The following is a 19,586-nucleotide window of genomic DNA, read 5'->3' as shown; positions in this document are numbered from 1 at the left end:
GTACTGACCAGTAGGGCAGCTACTTGCTTCTAGTCTGAATTGAGATGCACTGTAAATGTAAAATATATATTAGGTTTTAAAGATTCAGTGTAAAAAAAGTAAAAGGTGTCAGTATTTTTATGTTGATTACATTTTGAAATGATGGCATTTTGGATATACAGGTAGTCCCCTACTTATGACAGAGTTTCGTTCGGATGACTCTGTTGTAAGTTGGTTCTGATCTAAGTTGAATACCTCATTTTTTTTTAAAAAGTTTTCATTATTATTGCCTTTTATTATCAGTATCTTTATAAATCCTATCTTTATTGTCTTTGGGGGTTGGAAGCATTACATATAAACTTACAGATATATTTTAATACATACAATCATTAAAAAATACACAAATCATGAAAATTTACTCTGACGTTGAAGAAGAGTTGGACAACATTGGCATTTTGTCAGTTGCGGCAATAACTCCACTTATGGAAAGTTCTAGATCATCTGAATTATCCCTGGGAATTGGGTGGCGTTTCTATTAAGAAAACTAGTGAGAGTTTTCTGTATGGTCCTTTTCTTTCTTTCTTCATATATTTCTCGGTAACATCTCACAACTTCCCGAATCTGCCTATTGATTTAGCAAAGCAATCAGTGTTTAGGTCCATGTCTCAAGCAACTGAGGTGCCCGATTTAGTTTAGAAAACTAAACCCATACGGCAGTGTTCTGAACAGTAAAACATAAAATGGAACACCTGAGAATGATAACATCAGCAAATTACACGCGGCAACACTGTATGTAGTGAGTATCGCTAATGATGAGGGGTGAAAAAAACAAAGTACGGTTGTAAGCGCGGTTTGTCTGCACTCGAATGCGTTGTCAGTCAGCGACTACCTGAATTGGGTTAAACATATTATTAAAATTAATTTTACTTGATTTTTTTTACTCTTTCAAATTGATTTTTTTATTGTTGTAAAAATATGTATAACACATCAGTTGCCAATTCAATACTTTTTGGTGTACAGCTTAATGATATTAACTACATTAATCATGTCTTTATTCTTTTTAAAATGGCTTCTAGAAAATTAAAAAAAATACATACTTGGCTTGCATTATAGATTCTGATTCAGTAGGTCTGGGCTCAAGATGCTACATTTAATTAAATTCCCTGCTAAAGCTGATGTTTCTTTTCTAGACAGATAAGAAAACAAAGAGGAGGGACGGTTACTATGAACGGGCCAAAACCACTCGTAGGAAACCATTTCTCGGCTGAGACCTAAATGCACGTAGGCGTTAGCTAGGTGTGTATGACTCTAACACGCTTTTATTTCTACTTTGGATCAAGTTTTTGTTTTATGTCATTTTGTTTTTGTTTGGTTTACTATAATTTCTTTGAACAGAAATGAGTATCCTTTGAGAAGAAACGCAATGAAATTGGAAGCCTTAGTGGCATAGTGGCTAAGAGTTATGGCTGCTAGCCAAAACGTCGGCAGTTCAAATCCACCAGGTGCTCCATGGAAACCATATGGGTCAGTTCTACTCACTCGTATAGGGTCACTATGAGCCAGAATTGACTTGATAGCAACGGGTTTGGTTTTTGGTTTGGTATCGTGAAGTCTGTTAGTGTATAATTTCGACTGTAAACATTGTTGTAAGTATGCCTGAGTGAAAAAAAATACAAATAAAAAATCCAAGAGCTTCAAGATGTGTGAAAATAAAAAAAAGCTATAAAATTTAAACCTTTTTTCTGTTAGATATGTCTAATAAGAACCAAAGGAGTGAATTCTTATAACTAAAAAAACAAAACAAACCTTTTTCTATCCCACATGATTGTTGAGAAGACTTAAAGTGATAACAGTGTGTGTAAAATGCTAATTTAGCATAAGGAAGACAGTATAAGGAAGTATTACTAGTTTTATTTTTTGGTGTCTTTTCGGGGTTTTCTTGTAGTTTGAGGGAGTGCTTCAGTGATATGAATGGTTATCCTGCTCGGCTGCTAACCAAAAGTTTGGGAGGTTCGAGTCCTCCAAAGTCCACCCAGAGGCGCTTCTGAGGAAAGGCCTGGCAGTCTAGTTCTGAAAACTAAGCCGCTGGAAACCCTGTGTCGCACAGTTCTGCTCTGACAGACGTGCTCACAGTGACTTAGAGTCGACTCCAGAGCAAGTGGTTATTTATTTTTAGTAGTTTGAGAACAGGTTATTTTAGGAACATTTATGAAAATTATATACATTTTAATTCTGGAACAAGAATTACTAATTATTTCAATAGTTTGTTTTTAAACATATGTCACTGGTGGTCTCATCAAACATCACACATTCGGAGGTAGTATGGATTCTGGGCTGTGATTCTGGAGACTTGGGTTTTAATTCTGGCCCCGCTATTCCATTACTCTTTTACTTTGGGCCAATCATTTCAAAAAAGGGAATTTTACTAGTTGCTTTGTTAGGTGCTTTCTGCTTCTAAGATGCTATGAATTTGTATGCATCAGTTTACTGAGATTGCAACAGGAATGTATTCCAGATCAAAACTAATGGTTTGACATTGGGTTTCATTTAGCAAAGTTCAATTATTTGGTTATCATGTAATAGGAAGTACTTCTTTATGACACAGATTTTCCATAGTCATTGTGTTCATTTTTTATGTGTGTGTTGATTTTTTTTTAATACTGCTATGGATTGAATTGTGTTCTCCAACAATGTGTGTCATCTTGGCTAGATCATGATTCCCAGTATTGTGTGATTATCCTCCATTTTGTGATCTGATGTGGTTTTCCTATGTGTTGTAAATCCTAACATCTATGATGTTAATAGAAGCGCTGGTGGCATAGTGGTTAAGAGCTCGGCTACCAACCAAAAGGTTGGCAGTTTGAATCTACCAGTCACTCCTTGGAAACCCTACGCAGCAGTTCTACTCTGCTGTGTAGGATCGCTCTGAGTCGGAATTGACTTGACGGAAATGGGTGTGGTTTTGGTTTATGATATTAATGAGGTAGGATTAGAGGCAGTTATGTTAATGAGGCTGGACACAATCTACAGGATTTGGTTGTATCTTGAGTCAATCTCTTTTGAGATATGAAAGAGAGAAGCAAGCAGAGAGGAGGGGGACCTCATACCACCAAGAAAGAAGAGCCAGGAGAATAGCGTGTGTTTTGGACCCAGGGTGCCTATGCTGAGAAACAACGAGACCAGGGGAAGACTGATGACAAGAACCTTTCCCCAGAGCCAACAGAGAAAAAGAAAGCCTTCGCCTGGAGCTGGGACTCTGAATTCAGACTTCCAGCCTCCTAAACTCTGAGAGAATAAATTTCTATTTGTTAAAGCCATTCACTTGTATTTCTGTTATAACAGCACTAGATAACTAAGACATACACTATATAAGATGAGTTTATTTTAGACTATTTTAAAAACAAAATTTGTAAAACTTCAAAATTTTTTAATTACTGTAAAATAGAAGCATATGTTAGGGAAAATTTGAAAAAAAGTTGTTATCTTTTCCCATATTTACTGGCATTCCTAAAAACTTTACTGTTTTTTCCCCTCTTACATCCCCCTTCTTTATTCAAACCTATTTACAAAAAGTAAACACCATACTGAGACTTATTTGGGTACAAATGGAAGAAAATGTAGTCTTTTCAGTTGAAAATAATGAGAGGCTAAAGTAATAGTAAGAAAGTAGGCTTGAGACCAGAGTTATTTGTTTTTATTGTGTACCTGTTATAATAGTGATAACCCAAGAGGATGCCAAGGGGCTTTCCACCCTTTGGCCACACTTTTACATGTTAGTGCTCTCTCACTTCCCTGCCACACTTAAACACACACACCTATAGAAGTGGTAGGCTGGCAACTTTTTTATTGTTTGGGTTATTACTACCACTAGTGTTTTGAGAATATTGGCCCAACCCTCCTCACCCAGGAAACCTTACCAGAAAACCAAACCTGTTGCCATCGAGTTGATTCTGACTCATATTGACCATATAGAATAGGTATATTGCCAGCTGGCTTCATTTGGGTTTAATCTCAGCATCCTGAAGTGCAAGGTGCACTAAATTGAGAGTTAATAGACCTGAATTTTAATTTGAGTTTTGCTGCCTATTAGCAGTGAGACCTTAGGCAGGTCACTTTACCTTTCGGTTGTTGATTCAGTTTACCTCACTCATTTATTAAAAGGGTTATCTGCCAGGCACTGTTCTAGGTATGGGGGATACAAAACTGCTGCCTTCAAGAAGCTTACCTTCCGGTGGTGTGATGGTGGAGGTGGTGAGACAGATAGTAAATGCATAAGAAAATAAATATGCCGAGTAATTTTTTATAATTATTAGAACCAGGGCTGGATTAAGGCATGTGAGGGCCCTAAACACTAAGAATCTGTTGTGCCCCCCCCCCCCGCTTATTCACACATTCAAACAGGATATGTGAGTTATACATGTACGTACATGTATGTACATGTGTGAGTCTTAGCTATCCATAATGTAGCTCCTTTTTAAATGCAACTATAATATTAGCAATTGAAAGCAAAAGCGGCATATGGATTATAAAATTTTTAGTGGATGCGGGATATTAAGATTTTTACTATTTACATTTTTCTGCGAAAAGAATATTCTACATATTCTACAACAAAGAAAATGAGTCAGTGAACTTAGTTGTTTCAACAATCAATGTAAAATTGTTTTTCTCCCACAAGAAAAATTTGACTTTGATTAATTTTGCTTTAAACAGCTCATACTTCAATTTTGATGCTAGTTTCCTAATAAATGCTATAATTATAAATGAATAAGTAAAAAGATATTATAAAAGAAAATTTGATGATCAGAAAACAAATATTACAACAAATTATTATATTTTATTTTTAGATACATCCTTTCATCTTTAGTATGTTGTGACTGAAAACATTCCTTGCTGTTCTTTGCTCTTACAAATTCTTCAATGATTTTGTCACAGTTAAGTTGCCAAGCAACATTTACTGCCATACATAGTAAGGACAATGAATCGGGCCTTTCCTGAATCATTGTATGCTGAGGGTTTTTGAGTCTCTTTAGGGATGAAAATGAACATTCTTTTGTGCAGTTTGTGATCATTAAAGTTAGGAACATGAGTAAAGCAATTTCAACATTGGGAAATACACATAGCATTTTCTCTTCTATTATGGAATCATATATGCCTACACAGGTAAAATTTGTCTTCCTGAGTCTGTAGACTTAGCTCTCGTACAAGAATGAAATTGCCACACTTCTCTGTCAAGATTCGTATTGAAGTCATCGGGATAGGCCTGCACGAATTTCCTGGGTGCCTTCATGCGTCCTTCATCAGGTATATCCACTTTGCTTAAGAAGGCAAATCTATGTGAAAGAACTTCATTCACTTTCATCCTTCTTTTCAGGCAAGATTCAAGCGTGTCAATGATGGTGTAGTATGTGCTTACGTGACATTAATCCGTGGCACTCAGTACTTCTGGAGCACTTCTGTCATTGTTTCTTTCTAATGCTTCTGCGACAGTGAACTGCTTGATAATCAGTTTTTGGCAGTGTTTGTTTTGTCGTGTTTCCAAAATTTCTCTTGAATTATGTAAATACCATGTTAATGACTGGTGGAGACCTGTACATGTCTTTAAATTTACTTCTGAATCTTGGAGAGGTTGACTTGCCTGATGAAAATGCTGCAATGTATTATTCCACATAACCAACACAAATGCCTACTCTAGAGTTTGCATTTTTTTGGCGATATTTTCAGCTTCTCTTTTGGTATCTCTTTTTTGTGTCTGGTCTTCAGCAATATTTTCTAAGGCATTTGGATCTGAGTGTATGATTCCAGGATTGCACTCATTGCTACAGCATGCGCTTCCCTATGAGTATTATAAAGATGTTTTAATATTCAATCATTGCCTAAATGTATTTTAAGAACTGCCCATCAGTGAGTAGAGGTGGCAAAAAATGTGTAGATTAACTGAACAGTTGAAAAAAAATCAGTTGCTTCCAGACGACAATCTACTGCACTGTGCCCTACAAGATTAAGGGAATGAGCTGTACATGGTATGAAAATGGCATATTCATTATGTTCTAAAATTTTCTGCTGCGTGCTATGGCTGCTAACCAAAGGGTCAGCAGTTCGAATCCACCAGGTGCTCCTTGGAAGCTCTATGGGGCAGTTCTACTCTGTCCTATAGGGTCGCTATGAGTCGGAATCGACTCGACAGCACTGGGTTTGGGTGCCTTTATAATGCCCTGACATATTGGCAGCATTGTCATAGGACTGGCTTCTGCATTTAGAAAAATCAATTTTGCAAACTTCACGTAAACAGTGAAGTACTTGATTTACAATTTCTTCACTGGTACGACCTTTTAAGCTAGTAAATGTGATAGATCACTGAACAGGTTTTCCATCTGTTGGAGATAAATATCTTAAAACAATACTTAGCTGATCCGTATATTGAGCTATACTTATTTCACTGAAAATAATTGATCGAACTTTATCACTTATTAAATTTATTAATTCTTCACACATTGTTTTAGACATATATGATGGGTTGCTCTTTCCTGTGTTACCATATTTTGAGATGTGACCTGCTAAAAATGGAAAAAACTGAGCAACAAGTTCGAGTAAACCCCCAAAATTTCCATTTTATGGGGACCCACACACTTCATTTCTTCCTCAAAAAGATAGTCCACATTCAGTGATTGTTATAATGACAGCAACAATGCATTGCAGAACAGCTTTTCAGTACTGACTTTCTTCATTAATTTCTGCTTCCAGTTTATGAGTTAAACCAAAACCACATCTTCAGTTTAAATATGACAACATATAATCTCTGTGAATTGAACTGTTTTCATGTTTATCAATCATGTTTGAGTTGCACCAATCACTAAATCCATCCATAGCAAATCAAGAATTAAATGATTTAGAAGTGAATAGTTTGCACACAAAACAACATACAGTGCCAACATACAGTAGGCACTCCCTCTTATAATTTTTGCCATTAGCTTTGCAGCCTAGAAATATATTCTGGCACAGAACCTTGTTTGTTTACCATCCAGAATTTTTTTTTTTTTAATTTATTTATTGTGCTTTAGGTGAAAGTTTACAAATCAAGTCAGTCTCTCATACAAAAAGCCATACCTGCCCTGACGTGCACTCCCACCCGCTCTCTCCTTAATGAGACAGCATGTTCCTCCTTTCCACCCCATATTCCTTGTGTCCATTCAACCAGCTCCTGACCCCTTCTTCCTTCTCATCTTGCCACCAGACAGGAGTCGCTCGCATAGTCTCATGTGTCTACTCGAGCCACGAAGTTCACTCCTTACCAGCATCACTGTCCAACTTATAGTCCAGGCCAATCCCTGTCTGTGGAGTTGGTTTCAGGAATGGTTCCAATCTTGGGCTGTCAAAGGGTCCAGGGCGATGACCGTCAGGGTCCTTCCAGTCTCAGTCAGACCATTAAGCCTGGTCTTTTTACAAGAATTTAAGATCTGCAGCCCGCTATTCTCCTGCTCCATCAGACATTCTCTGTTGTATTCCCTGTCAGGGCAGTGATCTCCATCCAGAAATTTTTGACACAAATTTTCAAATGGTCCACTGTGGTGTTGACAATCACTTGTCCCTTTTTGACCAAATAATTTATACCATTAGAAGAAAAATTATTCCACAAAGCAGGATCTGTATTTCTGTTCTTTATGGGGTCTGCAGATGTGGCAATTTCAGATTCTAAAATAGTTTCACTTTCTACACCATTAATTTTCTTACTACAGCGAGGAATTGCTGCAGGGTTTGGGGCAAATTTGTTATATTCATACTACTATTAGTAATTTCAGCACTAGCTGTACTAAGTACAATGATTTGCACCCATTAAACTCGAGTGTTCAATGGAAGAAATCTCTTCTGATTAATTACGTTTTTTTAAAAACCACCCAAAACGAAACCTGTTGCCGTCAAGTTGATTCTGACTCATAGCGACCCTATAGGACAGAGTAGAACTGCCCCCATAGGATTTCCAAGGAGTACCTGGTGGATTCGAACTGCCATAGGTCTTAACCACTATGCCACAGGGTTTCCATGTTTTAAAAAGGAAGTTAATTTTGGAATTGCCTTTAGGGATTCACGAATCCTTGTCTTTTTATCTTCTGCAAGCTTTTGTTTTTTTGCTCCACTTAGTTGTTGCTGTTTCATTTTACCTGGATATAAAATTATGTCACTTTTTGAAATTTGGTTTTACTGTAGCAAATAAATTTGAATAGTTGAAAATAAAATCTACGCATAAAATTTATAAAATTTACATTTGAATTTGGATATTAACACAAAACTTTATTTATGAAAATTAGTAAATAAAAAATTGATTTGGAACATGTAATTTCATTCTTCAGGTCTCAGATAGCTAAAAAAATAGTACTTACAAAGCAGTCGGAAATAATTTCATTCGTTTGTTGTACTGTGTTTGTTGGCCGGCCCTTCACGGATCTCTGTGAGTATTTTTCATCTTGAAATAATATTTAAACACTTGTGCACTCACTTTCTATTCGTTGATGCTGCATGTTCACAGTTCATTGGACTATTGCTGATACCCTGTGGGGGGAGAGCGGTCACAAAGAGCATGACACAAACACAAGGGTGTGCTCAATCTGAAAAAACATTTTGGTTCACCTTGTGCAGGACAGGACCAGATACGTCCCCGAGTCATGTGATTATAGTGCTGCTTGTGTGTTCTCATGTGGTGGACAACAGAGAACTGAATGTGAGGTTATACCTGATCGGTCTGAAATGCAACGGAATATGTAATTGTTTTCATATGCAAAATTTATAAAATCTACATTTTATTTCTTTGTGGAATTGTTCAACTCCCATATTTGGAGATATATACACAATTGATGCAACCACAGCACCGCTTCTCTATGAGCAAGTTTGTTTTGCGAATCATAACAATATCGATGTTTTAAAAGAAAGTCAGTCTGAAGGGAAATGGGAAATAAAATATATTTATGTAATTTTTATTATCTAAATATTAATTTACTTCATCAAGGACTTGTTCAATTTCCTTACAGAGAGATACCTAAATATTCTGATAAAATATAAATGTAATGTTCTGATAAACGCCCTTTGTTGCTTTCTTGGAGTACAAATTTAGAAACATACTCATTGTTGCAAAACAAAAATATATTTTGCTTGATAAATATTGAATTTTTCATCCTCTTACTGTGCCAATGCCTTGTTTATTAGCATATATAGTTATTATCAAGCATTGTGTTCCATGCAATAGACAATAAAAAAGAAACTTGATACATAAATTAAAACTTTTCATGTTAGATATTCATATTTCCAGTATTTTTTGAGGCTTGCTATGTTAGTATTGAATTATTACCAATGTTACTATTATATTAAACATAAGCTAGATTGACAGACGTCAGTGAAGGTGTTGAAGTGGTCGGGGCCTCCTGGCTTAAACCTCCCTGGTGGGTGCTCTGGGGACCCGGTGTGAACTTTATTTCCTGCTGGCCCCTCTCGGGCACTGGAGCTGGTACCGGTTTCTCTTAGTGCCCTGCCAGTCTCCTTCCACTGCAGCGCTCGCTTTTCCCTGCGTCCTGTCTGCCTGGCATCTATGGGTCTTTGCTTTGGACAATGGTGCCCCTGATTTGCTGATAAGCTTGCTTATTGGGTAATCTGTGCTTGAACTGAGAACCATGATAGGGAGAAAACAGGGTACTATGCAGAGTGGTGGCCAGAGGGCGGCGCTCCGCCTTACACAGGGTGCTATGCAGAGTGGTGGCCAGAGGGCGGCGCTCCGCCTTACACAGGGTGCTATGCAGAGTGGTGGCCAGAGGGCGGCGCTCCGCCTTACACAGGGTGCTATGCAGAGTGGTGGCCAGAGGGCGGCGCTCCGCCTTACACAGGAATGGGATTTCTCTGGGTAACTCAAAAACGGAGTTGAACTGAATGTTGCAGACTTAAAAGCATGTATTTCCCTTTTTTTTTTTTTTAAATCTTTTATGAATTGTGTTTTAGGAAGCCCCCCCCCCCGAATGCCTCCATTCTGGAATTAAATAATAATAATAATAAAAAAACATAAGTTTAAATCAAGAGCTGCGTCAGATTTATGGAGACAACGCACAGTTGTTGTTAGGTGCCGTGGAGTCGGCTCTGACTCATAGCGACCCTATGCACAACCAGTAAGAAACAATAACTAAACGTTTTAGGGTTGTTGGTTATCGAAGAAGAAGAAGAAAAAAAAAACCCTAACAACTTAAAAAAAAAAAAAAAAAGCAGCGCTTCCTCTGTGGCGCCCTGGGGGCAGGGGAAAAGGTAGCCTGAGATAGCTCAGACGACAGCGGTGTGTGAGGGGCGCCGGGTCACCACGCTGCTCAGGCTTATCCGCAGGGCGCAGAAAGACCACTCCCTGGTCAGCTTCGCGAGTGCGCAGCGCAGGGCGCTCCGGCCAGCCCCGGCTGTCTGTCTGTCTGGGCGCCGAGAACACCCGGGGGCTCTACCCTGCGGCGGGGCCTGACAGCTGCCCCGGCTGTCTGTCTGTCTGGGCGCCGAGGACACCCGGGGGCTCTACCCTGCGGCGGGGCCTGACAGCTGCCCCGGCTGTCTGTCTGTCTGTCTGGGCGCCGAGGACACCCGGGGGCTCTACCCTGCGGCGGGGCCTGACAGCTGCCCGGCTTTCTGTCTGTCTGGGCGCCGAGGACACCCGGGGGCTCTACCCTGCGGCGGGGCCTGACAGCTGCCCCGGCCGGCCACCAGGCCACGACCCGGGGAGGAGGAGCAGGAGGCGGGCCCTGGAAGCAGCCACCTCAGCGAAGCTGCAGGATTTCCGCAGAGTGCCGACCAGGGTCTCCCGGAAGAAAGCGGCTCCTACCGCACTCGTCTCGTGACTGATTCGGGAGCCTTGCTTCTCCAGTTGAAGCTGGAGAAGAAAGGAGTATCTGGCGAAATATGGCTGCAGAGGGCCCTGCCACGCGTCGGGTCCAGGTGGCAGAATATCCCAGGTGGGACAGAGGAGACCCCGCGCTTTGGGATCGTCCGGGTTCGCTGGCCCACAGCTTTTGGGTGCTTGGTTGGGACGCTGCTATTGATCCCGGCAGCAGACAGAGCCCTTGGGATTTTATAAGGCGTGGACTGGACTTGCAAGACCATGCCGCAAACACTTTACACTTTGCTACCAAAGGTTCTTGTATTTTGCCGCCTCCGTGCAAATTCTCCCCTTGTTGAAGGTGGTACTGGGCTCTAGCAGAAGTGTGCAAATCAACTTTGAACTCCTTCACGCTTTGTCTTGACTGCCAGCGGGTACAAAACCAAAAGCAAAACGTTTGCCCTCAAGTCGATTCGGACTCAGAGTGAGCCTACAGGATAGAGGAGAACGGGTTTCCGAGGCCGTAGTCTAATTTAGGGAAGCAGACGGCTACGTCTGCCCTAACTTCTCCTGCAGGGCTGCTGCTGAGTGCAAACTGCCCATCTTTTTGTTAGAAGCCAAGCGCTTAGCTACTGCAACACCAGGGCTCCTTTGACGATGGTGCTTTTTCAAAGTTCCCTTTCTAAATAGCATCCCTAACAAACAAACAAACAAACAACAACAACAACAGAAATAAAAACCTTGGTCTTTGCACCCTCTTAAAAAAAATCAGGGACTCTTCGAACTGCCACTTAAGGAATTAATCTGCCAGTATTTACCTACAGATTACCTAGTAGTTTAGTGAAGCCTAGTGGAGAATGTTTTCATTTAAGGGCATTTTTTTGCAGATATTTTGTAGAAATACATTTTGACATAGAAGACTGAAATTTCTTAGAATGAAGTTTCTCACCTGCTACATCACCCCAACAGCTTCTTCAAAGTTGGCTTCTCTTCCCCTTTGCTGTTCTAATGTTTACTTTTTTTTTTTTTCCCTGTTAACTTATTTTCTCTAATACCAAGTCCTCAAACTCTCCCTACTTCCTGGTTTATTACAGTCATGTGAAAGTTGACAATGTTATGGCTTTGTAAAACTTGAAATTGCTGTTCTACCCTTAAGCTATCAAACAGTATATCTTTTGTTACCAGAAAGAAACAGGTTTTGCCTGTTGGGACCAGCGCAGCATGGAGCTAACTCTAAGTGTCTCTGAATGTCTTAACGTGTTCTCTGGAGCCTCTTACACGGTAGTCTTGGCCTTTATGTTATTTGAATGAATTAGGGCACTTTGTTAAAGACACCTTCAGATAATCATGAGGGATATGTTACATGAAAATAATCTAGTCCCCTGTAGTTTAGTCTTTTACAGAAAAACATTTTCCACTTATAGATTCCTTCTTTGTCTCCATTTTATACAATTTTAATCAAAAGGAGCAACGTTTCCATAGTTAACATGTGGGGAGGGGGATGATGGTAACTCGTACCTGTACAGACATCGAAGAATTGTTGACTACATTTCCTTAGTGTTGCTTCCTGCCTTTCATGATTTTTACAGTATTCATGCATTCAACAGATATTCATTGGATGCTATGTGCTGGGCAAATGGTGGACATACAGACAAAGCTTTTCCGTGGAATGTAAATATTATCAGGGAAGGCAGATGATAAATGACACCAGTACGTACATTAATTTGACAGGTTATGTAATAGATCCGGAGGGTATTTCTTCAGGCATTTATCTCCACCTTTCTAAATAATATGTTTAAATTCCTATTTGGAAGATGATTGTCTCTAAGTCTCTACCTCTTTTCCCCTTCCGAATGTAGTTAAATTGTATTTTTTAAATTAAATTATTATTCAGTGTTTGAACTATTCATAGCTGAGCCTTATATGTGGTATATGAAGAAATCGTAATAGGAGTTCAGTGAGTGCGTGCTCTGCCGATTTCACTGGTGTGTGCGATGTAAGCATGAGCTTCAGTAAGTATTAGTTTTGTTTGCAGGAATCTTTTTAAGCCATGTATTCATTTTAGGAGGGTTAGTAATGGAGGCAATGGTGGTTCAGTGGTAGAATTCTCGCCTTCCGTGCAGGGGACCTGGCTCCATTCCTGGCCAATGTGCCTCACGTACAGCCACCATTCAGCTGCCAGTGAAGGTTTGTGTGTTACTGTGACACTGAACAGGTTCCAGCGGAGCTTCTAGACTAAGAGTAGGAAAAAAGGCCTGGTGATCTACGTCCAAAATCAGCCAGTTAAAACCCTATGGACCCCAAGGGTCTAATCCACAACCAATCACGGGGATGGTGCAGGACATTTTGGGGATTAGATTTATGTCTGTTTATATCTATGAAGTGAGGGATTTTGCATCTGTATTCTTAAGGCAGAGCCCCGGTAGTGCAGTGGTTATGAGCTTGGCTGCCGACCAAAAGGTTGGCAGTTCAAATCCACCAGGCGCTCCATGGAAACTCAGTGGGGCAGTCCTCCTCTGTCGTATAGGGTCACTATGAGTTGGAATTGACTCGATGGCAATGGGTTTGGTTTGGTTTTATTCATGAGGCATATTTTTCTCTGTGTAATTCTTTTTATATGTTGCTGAATTCAGTTTGCTAGTATTTCGCTGAGGATTGTTGCAAAATTTTTTCATCTATGTACATAAGGAATATCTGTAGTTTTCCTGTAGTGTCTTTGGTTTTGGTATCAGGGTAAGACTGACTTCATAAAAGAAATTGGGAAGTGTTCCTTCCTATTCCATATTATGGAAGAGTTGGTGAAGAACTGGTATTAATTCTTCTTTAAATATGTGTTAGAATTCACCTGTGAAGCTGTCTAGGCTTGGGCTTTTTTCTTGGGTTCTTTTTTTCTTTTTTAAATAACCATTTCAATCTGTTTACTTCTATAGGTCTATTCAGATTTTCTATTTCTGCTCAGTCAGTTTTGGTGGTCTGTGTCTTTCTTGGAATTTTTCCATTTTATTTACATTATCTAATTTATTGGTGTACAGTTGTTAATCGTATTCCTTCATAATCCTTTTTATTTCTGTAAGGTCAGTAGTAATATTCCTTCTTTCATTTCTGATTCTAATAATTTGAGTCTCCTCTCTTTTTGTTATGGTCCGTCTAGCTAAAGGTTTGTCAATTTTGTTGACCTATTCAAATAACCAATCTTATGGTTGCATTGTTTTTCTATTCTTTATTTTTATTAATGCTCTAATTTTTATTATTTCCTTCTTTCTATAAAAAAATAATTAAAAAAATTTTTTTTTTTTATTTCCTTTGGAGCCCTGATGGCCCAGTGGTTAAGAGCTCAGCTGCTAACCAAAAGGTCTGCAGCGTGAATTCATCAGCTGCTCCTTGGAAACCCCATGGGGCAGTTCTACTCTGTCCGACAGGACCGCTCTGAGTTGGAGCCTGCTCGACGGCATTGGGTTTGTTTCCTTTAGGTTTATTTTGCTTTTCTTTCTGCCAGTGTATTAATATGGAAGGTTAGGTTATTGATTTGAGAGCTTTTTTGAAATGTAGGCATGTATGTCTTAAATTTCCTTCTAGGTATTGATTTTGCCACTTTAATAAGTTTTTGCCATGTTATGTCTTCATTTTCATTCATCTCAAAGTATTTTATAATTTTCCTTGTGATTTTTTCATTGACAAATTGGTTATTTACAAGTGTGTTATTTAATTTCCACATATTTGTGAGCTTCCCAAATTTTTCTTTCTGTTATTGGTCTCTAATTTAATGCCACTGTCGTTGGACATCACACTTTGTATTAATTCAAGCCTTTTGAATGTTTTGAGGTTTGTCTTCTGGATTAGCGTACAGCACAGAGCACGTGCAGACTGTTCCGTGTGCCCTTGAGAAGAACGCATATCCTGCTGCTGTTGGGTGGAGCGCTCTGTAGACGACGATTAGACCCAGTTAGTGTACAGTGTTGTTCAGATCTTCCATATCCTTGTTAATCTTTGGTTTGGTTGTTCTGTATATTATTGAATGTGGGGTACTGAAGTTTCCTACTATTATCGTTGAATTGTCTCTTTTTACCTTTAGTCGGTTTTTGCTTCATATATTTTGGTACTCGGTTCTGAGATGCATATATGTTTAGAATTTTTATGTCTTCCTGATGGATTGACCTTTTTCTTCCTAATCACTAATTGGCTCTTCAGTTCTTTTTTCATTATACTTTTAAATGGATCTATTATTTTTATTTTCACTATTATGACTTTATTTTCCAAGACCCTTAATATAGTTATGGTTTTGTTTTTACATTTGAATTTCTCATCTAGGAGTAATTTACTATGGTGAAAAGAGCAAAATAAGGGTTTAAATATACCTTTCCCCCAGTGGCAATTACATTTGTACTTTGAAATGTCATTTTTAACATATATTAAATTCTCAAATATAACAGTAAGAATAGTAATAACTAATAATTATTGAATACCTAGTCAATTCTCAAAACAATCCTTTGCCATGAATTATGTTATTATCCTCAATTTGCAGATGATAAAAGTGAAGCATAAAACAGCAACTCATACAAATTACAATAAAAATACATATCAATGACCAATTAATCTTAAACTAGTTTTAAAAATTAATCTTTTCTGTAATTTCATTCTGGGTGTCCTGATACTACAGAGAAAACAGAATAGGAGACTTGCCCAGGGTCATAATGTCAGACTGGAAATACATGTCTTCTTTCCTGAAATTTTAATTCATCGACCCTCACAGCGAGCCACGTGGTCACCGTCGGGTGTTCTGAGAATCAGTCTTTAGTAAAATCCATTTCATTCACTGTAGTCATTAATTTGTTTCTCAAGTTCTGTTACTAATGCTGCTGTTAGGAAAAAAAAAAAAAAAAAAGATTTTAAGTCAAAATTGCAGTCAGAGCACCAGAATCGGCAATTTGCATCAAGAAGTACTTTGGCCAATTCCCCCTTTAACATTGTGATCTTTGTAGTGCTTTTGTTTTCATATTGAAAATGTTCATTATACTCTTTTTTGGGTACATACTTACAATAAGTTTATTTTAAGAGGCAGGGTTTTCCTGGTGACCAGCCCAGAGTGATACTTCCCAAATTATAGCCAAATTGCTTCATTGCTAGAGAATTGTCAAGTTTAGAAAAAGGACTGTGCATTTTGGTTCTTTATTTTCTTAAAGAAAATTACTTTCCTTGTTTCCTTTTATAGCCTCCATGCCTTTGAATTTCAAAGGTAAGAATATTGTAGGGTAATCCTCTTGGCCAAGGAGCAGCTATCAGGAATAGGCTATCTTCCTGAACTAGTCTGGGAAAATAACACAAAGTTTGATAACTCAAAATCATTTTATTAAAACACATTCTAGGAAACTCATTCTGACTCTGCTGTTAACACTTCACTCTGCTTCTGTTTGCAGAGCTTATAAATCTAATTTTTAAGAGTTCAGATTCAGTAGAATTTGAACTTTTCACCTGTATGTGATTTTTATAGGCAGAAACAGCATTAAATCCTGTAGAGGTTAGCAGAGTATCTAAGCCCAGAAAACTGGGAGGTATTGTGTTCTTCTCCCCCTTTCCTACATTTAATTGGCCACTAATTCCTGCTGATTTGACTTTCTTCTTTGTATCCACCACTAACGTATCCTCAGCATTTCTGTCTAGGTGTACTACAATAGCCTCCCGTGAGAGCTCTTGCTGCTCTGCTCTCCTACAGCCTATCTTCCATACTCTTCTCAGTGAACTTAATCAAATGCAAAACTGATGATATCATTCCATCCTTAAACACACCCACTGCCTCTGTGTTAAGGGCCCCATCCTTCAACATGGTGCATACGCTCATTGAAGATCTGGGTTTGATTACCTCCCAGGCTCTTACCCCGCTTTCTCATCTAATTACTAGTAATTTTCTGAGTGTAACAATCTGATCCTTTTCACCCTATTTGCCTGGAATTCTTTGTTTCACCCTACTTTGACATCATCCTTTAAAATTCAACCAAACTGTTGCCTCTTCAGGGAGCCTTCTGTAATGCATTGTTGCTGTTAGTTGCTGTCAAGTTGGCTCAGACTCGAGGTGACCCCTGTACAACAGAACAAGGTGTTGCCGGTGCTGTGCCATCTTCAAGATCGCGGGTATGCTCAATTCGGTTGCAGTGGCTACGGTGTATTTTGAGTGCTTTCCAATCTAAGGGGGCTCATCTCCCAGAACTGTATTGGACAATATCCTGTTATAATCCATAGGATTTTCATTATCTGATTTTCAGAAGTAGATTGCTAGGTCTTTCTTCCTAGTCTGTTTTAATCTAGAAGTTCTCCTAAAACTTGTCTACAGGTGGGTGACTGCTGGTATTTGAAATACCAGTGGCATAGCTTCCAGCATTGTGGCAACAATGCAGATCACCCCAGCAGGACAAACTGACAGATGGGTGATGGCCTCTAATGCACTTTCCCCCTTACGCATTTGTCTACTACCCACGTTCTCTCACCCATTCACCTGTTACCATCAAGTGGATTCCAACTCATAGCAAGTCTATAGGGCGGAGTAGAACTTCCCCGTAGTTGTCCAAGGAGCTGCTGGTGGATTTGAATTGCCAGCCTTTTGGGTAGCAGCAGTCAAGCTCTTAACCACTGCGCCACGGGGGTTCCCATTCTTTGTACTCCGAAAGGGCTGTATTTGTTTGGCACGGCCACTTATTACTTTGTATGGTAATTTTTTTTTTAACCTGTCTTTTTCTTCTGCTGTACTTTTATACTCCTCAAGGCCAGGTACTATCATTAATCTTAACAAACAGAGAACCTAGTGAAGCATAAGGTAATATTTCTTCTTTAAAAAAACAAAACAAAACTTTATTTTGAAATAATTTTAGATTTATGGAAAAGTCAAATAATAGTAAAAAAAAAATTGCTGTATACTGTCTCCCAGATTCCCCAAATGTTAACATTTTACTACATTGCTTTATCATTCTCTCTCAATAAGTTATATGTATTTTTCCTCAATAGTTTGAGATTAAGTTAAAGACATGCTGCTGCTAACCTTAAATACTTGAGTGTGTTTTCTAAAAAAGAGACATTCTCTTAGGGAACCAGAGCGTATTGATCAAAATCAGGAAATTGACTGTATGTGGGTGGTACCTTGGAGCCCTGGTGACTCAGTGGTTAAGAGCTCATGCTGCTAACCAAAAGGATGGCAGTTGGAATCCACCAGCTGCCCCTTGGAAACTATGGGGCAGTTCTTCTCTGACCTATAGGGTTGCTATGAGTCGGAATAGACTAGATGGCAATGGGTTTTGGGTGGTACTTTGGATTTTCCTTTGAACTGGTTATAAAATCTTACTGATTCTCTTATTAATTAATGAGATAAATAAAATCTGTAATACATGTTCATTTTATATCTGAATATGAGTCATGATTATGTTTAAAAAATTTTTTTTCTCCTTTAGTAGACTTTATCTAATATTTCTTCATTATTAGATTCAGGTATTGTAGAATACTACAAAAGTGATTTTGTTTCCTCAGTGTGTCATAAAGGCACATGATGTCTACTTGTCTCATTTAGCAATGATATTAATTAACCTGGGTCAGTTTGTTAAGGAGGCATCTGCCTAGTTTTGCCACTGTAAAGTTAGTATTGTCTCTTTTGTCATTAAAACGTATCTTTTGGTGAGGTACTTTGAGAGTGTTAATATCCTCTTTCTTTTTTTTTTTTAATTGTACTTTAGATGAAGGTTTACAGAACAAACTAGTTTCTTATTAAACAGTATGCATATTGTTTTATGACATTGGTTAACAACCCCACGACATGTCAGCACTCTCCCTTCTCAACCTAGTTGTTGTTGTTGTTAGGTGCCCTCGAGTTGGTTCCAACTCACAGCGACCATATACACAACAGAACGAAACACTGCCTGATCCCATGCCATCCTTACAATCGTTGTTATGCTCGAGCTCATTGTTTTAGCCACTGTGTCAGTCCATCTCCTGGAGGGTCTGCCTCGTTTTTGCTGACCCTTACTTTGCCAAGCATGATGCCCTTCTCCAGGGACTGATTCCTCCTGACAACTTGTCCAAAATATGTAAGATGCAGTCTCGCCATCCTTGCCTCTAAGGAGCATTCTGGCTGTACTTCTTCCAAGACAGATGTGTTCATTCTTTTGGCAGTCCATGGTATATTCAATATTCTTCGCCAGCACCACAATTCAAAGGCGTCAGTTCTTCTTCTGTCTTCCTAATTCACTGTCCAGCTTTCACATGCATATGATATGATTGAAAATACCATGGCTTGGGTCAGGTGCATCTTAGTCTTCAAGGTGACGTCTTTGCTTTTCAACACTTTAAAGAGGTCCTTTGCAGCAGATTTGCCCAATGCAATGTATCTTTTGATTTCTTGACTGCTGCTTCCATGGGTTTTGACCGTGGATCCAAGTGAAATGAAATCCTTGACAACTTCAATTTTTTCTCTCTTTATCATAATGATGCTTATTGGTCCAGTTGTGAGGATTTTTGTTTTCTTTATGTTGAAGTGTAATCCATACTGAAGGCTGTGGTTTTTGATCTTCATTAGTAAGTTGGTAGGTTAGTAAGTGCTTTAAGTCCTCTTCACTTTCAGCAAGTAAGGCTGTGTCATCTGCATAATGCAGGTTGTTAATGAGTCTTCCTCCAATCCTGATGCATCAATCTTCTTCATATAGTCCAGCTTCGTGGATTACTTTAAATGGAACACATAAACATCAATATCTTAGGCATTAGTGAGCTCAAATGGACTGGCATTGGCCATTTTGAACTGGACAATCAC

At 38.9% G+C, this 19,586-nt stretch overlaps 1 protein-coding gene across 4 annotated transcripts in view; it reads left to right on the top strand.

The window, feature by feature from the left end:
- GALK2 (galactokinase 2) overlaps positions 1-19,586 on the top strand; it is a 276,880-nt gene that overhangs the window by 42,933 nt on the left and 214,361 nt on the right. Inside the window, exon 1 of one of the 4 annotated variants that reach the window (XM_049897716.1) lies at positions 1,164-1,275. The exons of 1 other annotated variant lie outside the window; for it this stretch is intronic. Coding sequence is in view for 2 of the 3 variants with exons in the window: in XM_049897714.1 (XP_049753671.1) it covers positions 10,888-10,940 (53 nt within the window). In the remaining variant the exon portion in view is untranslated. Of the gene's footprint in view, positions 1-1,163; positions 1,276-10,258; positions 10,941-19,586 lie in introns of those variants that run through there. 2 more of the 4 variants (XM_049897714.1, XM_049897717.1) reach the window with 2 other exon arrangements.

Source organism: Elephas maximus, chromosome 10, assembly GCF_024166365.1.
Source record: "Elephas maximus indicus isolate mEleMax1 chromosome 10, mEleMax1 primary haplotype, whole genome shotgun sequence".
In the NCBI taxonomy this organism is placed as follows: domain Eukaryota; kingdom Metazoa; phylum Chordata; class Mammalia; order Proboscidea; family Elephantidae; genus Elephas; species Elephas maximus.
Note: the sequence above shows the minus strand (reverse complement) of the source record. Positions and strands in the feature narration are given on the sequence as shown.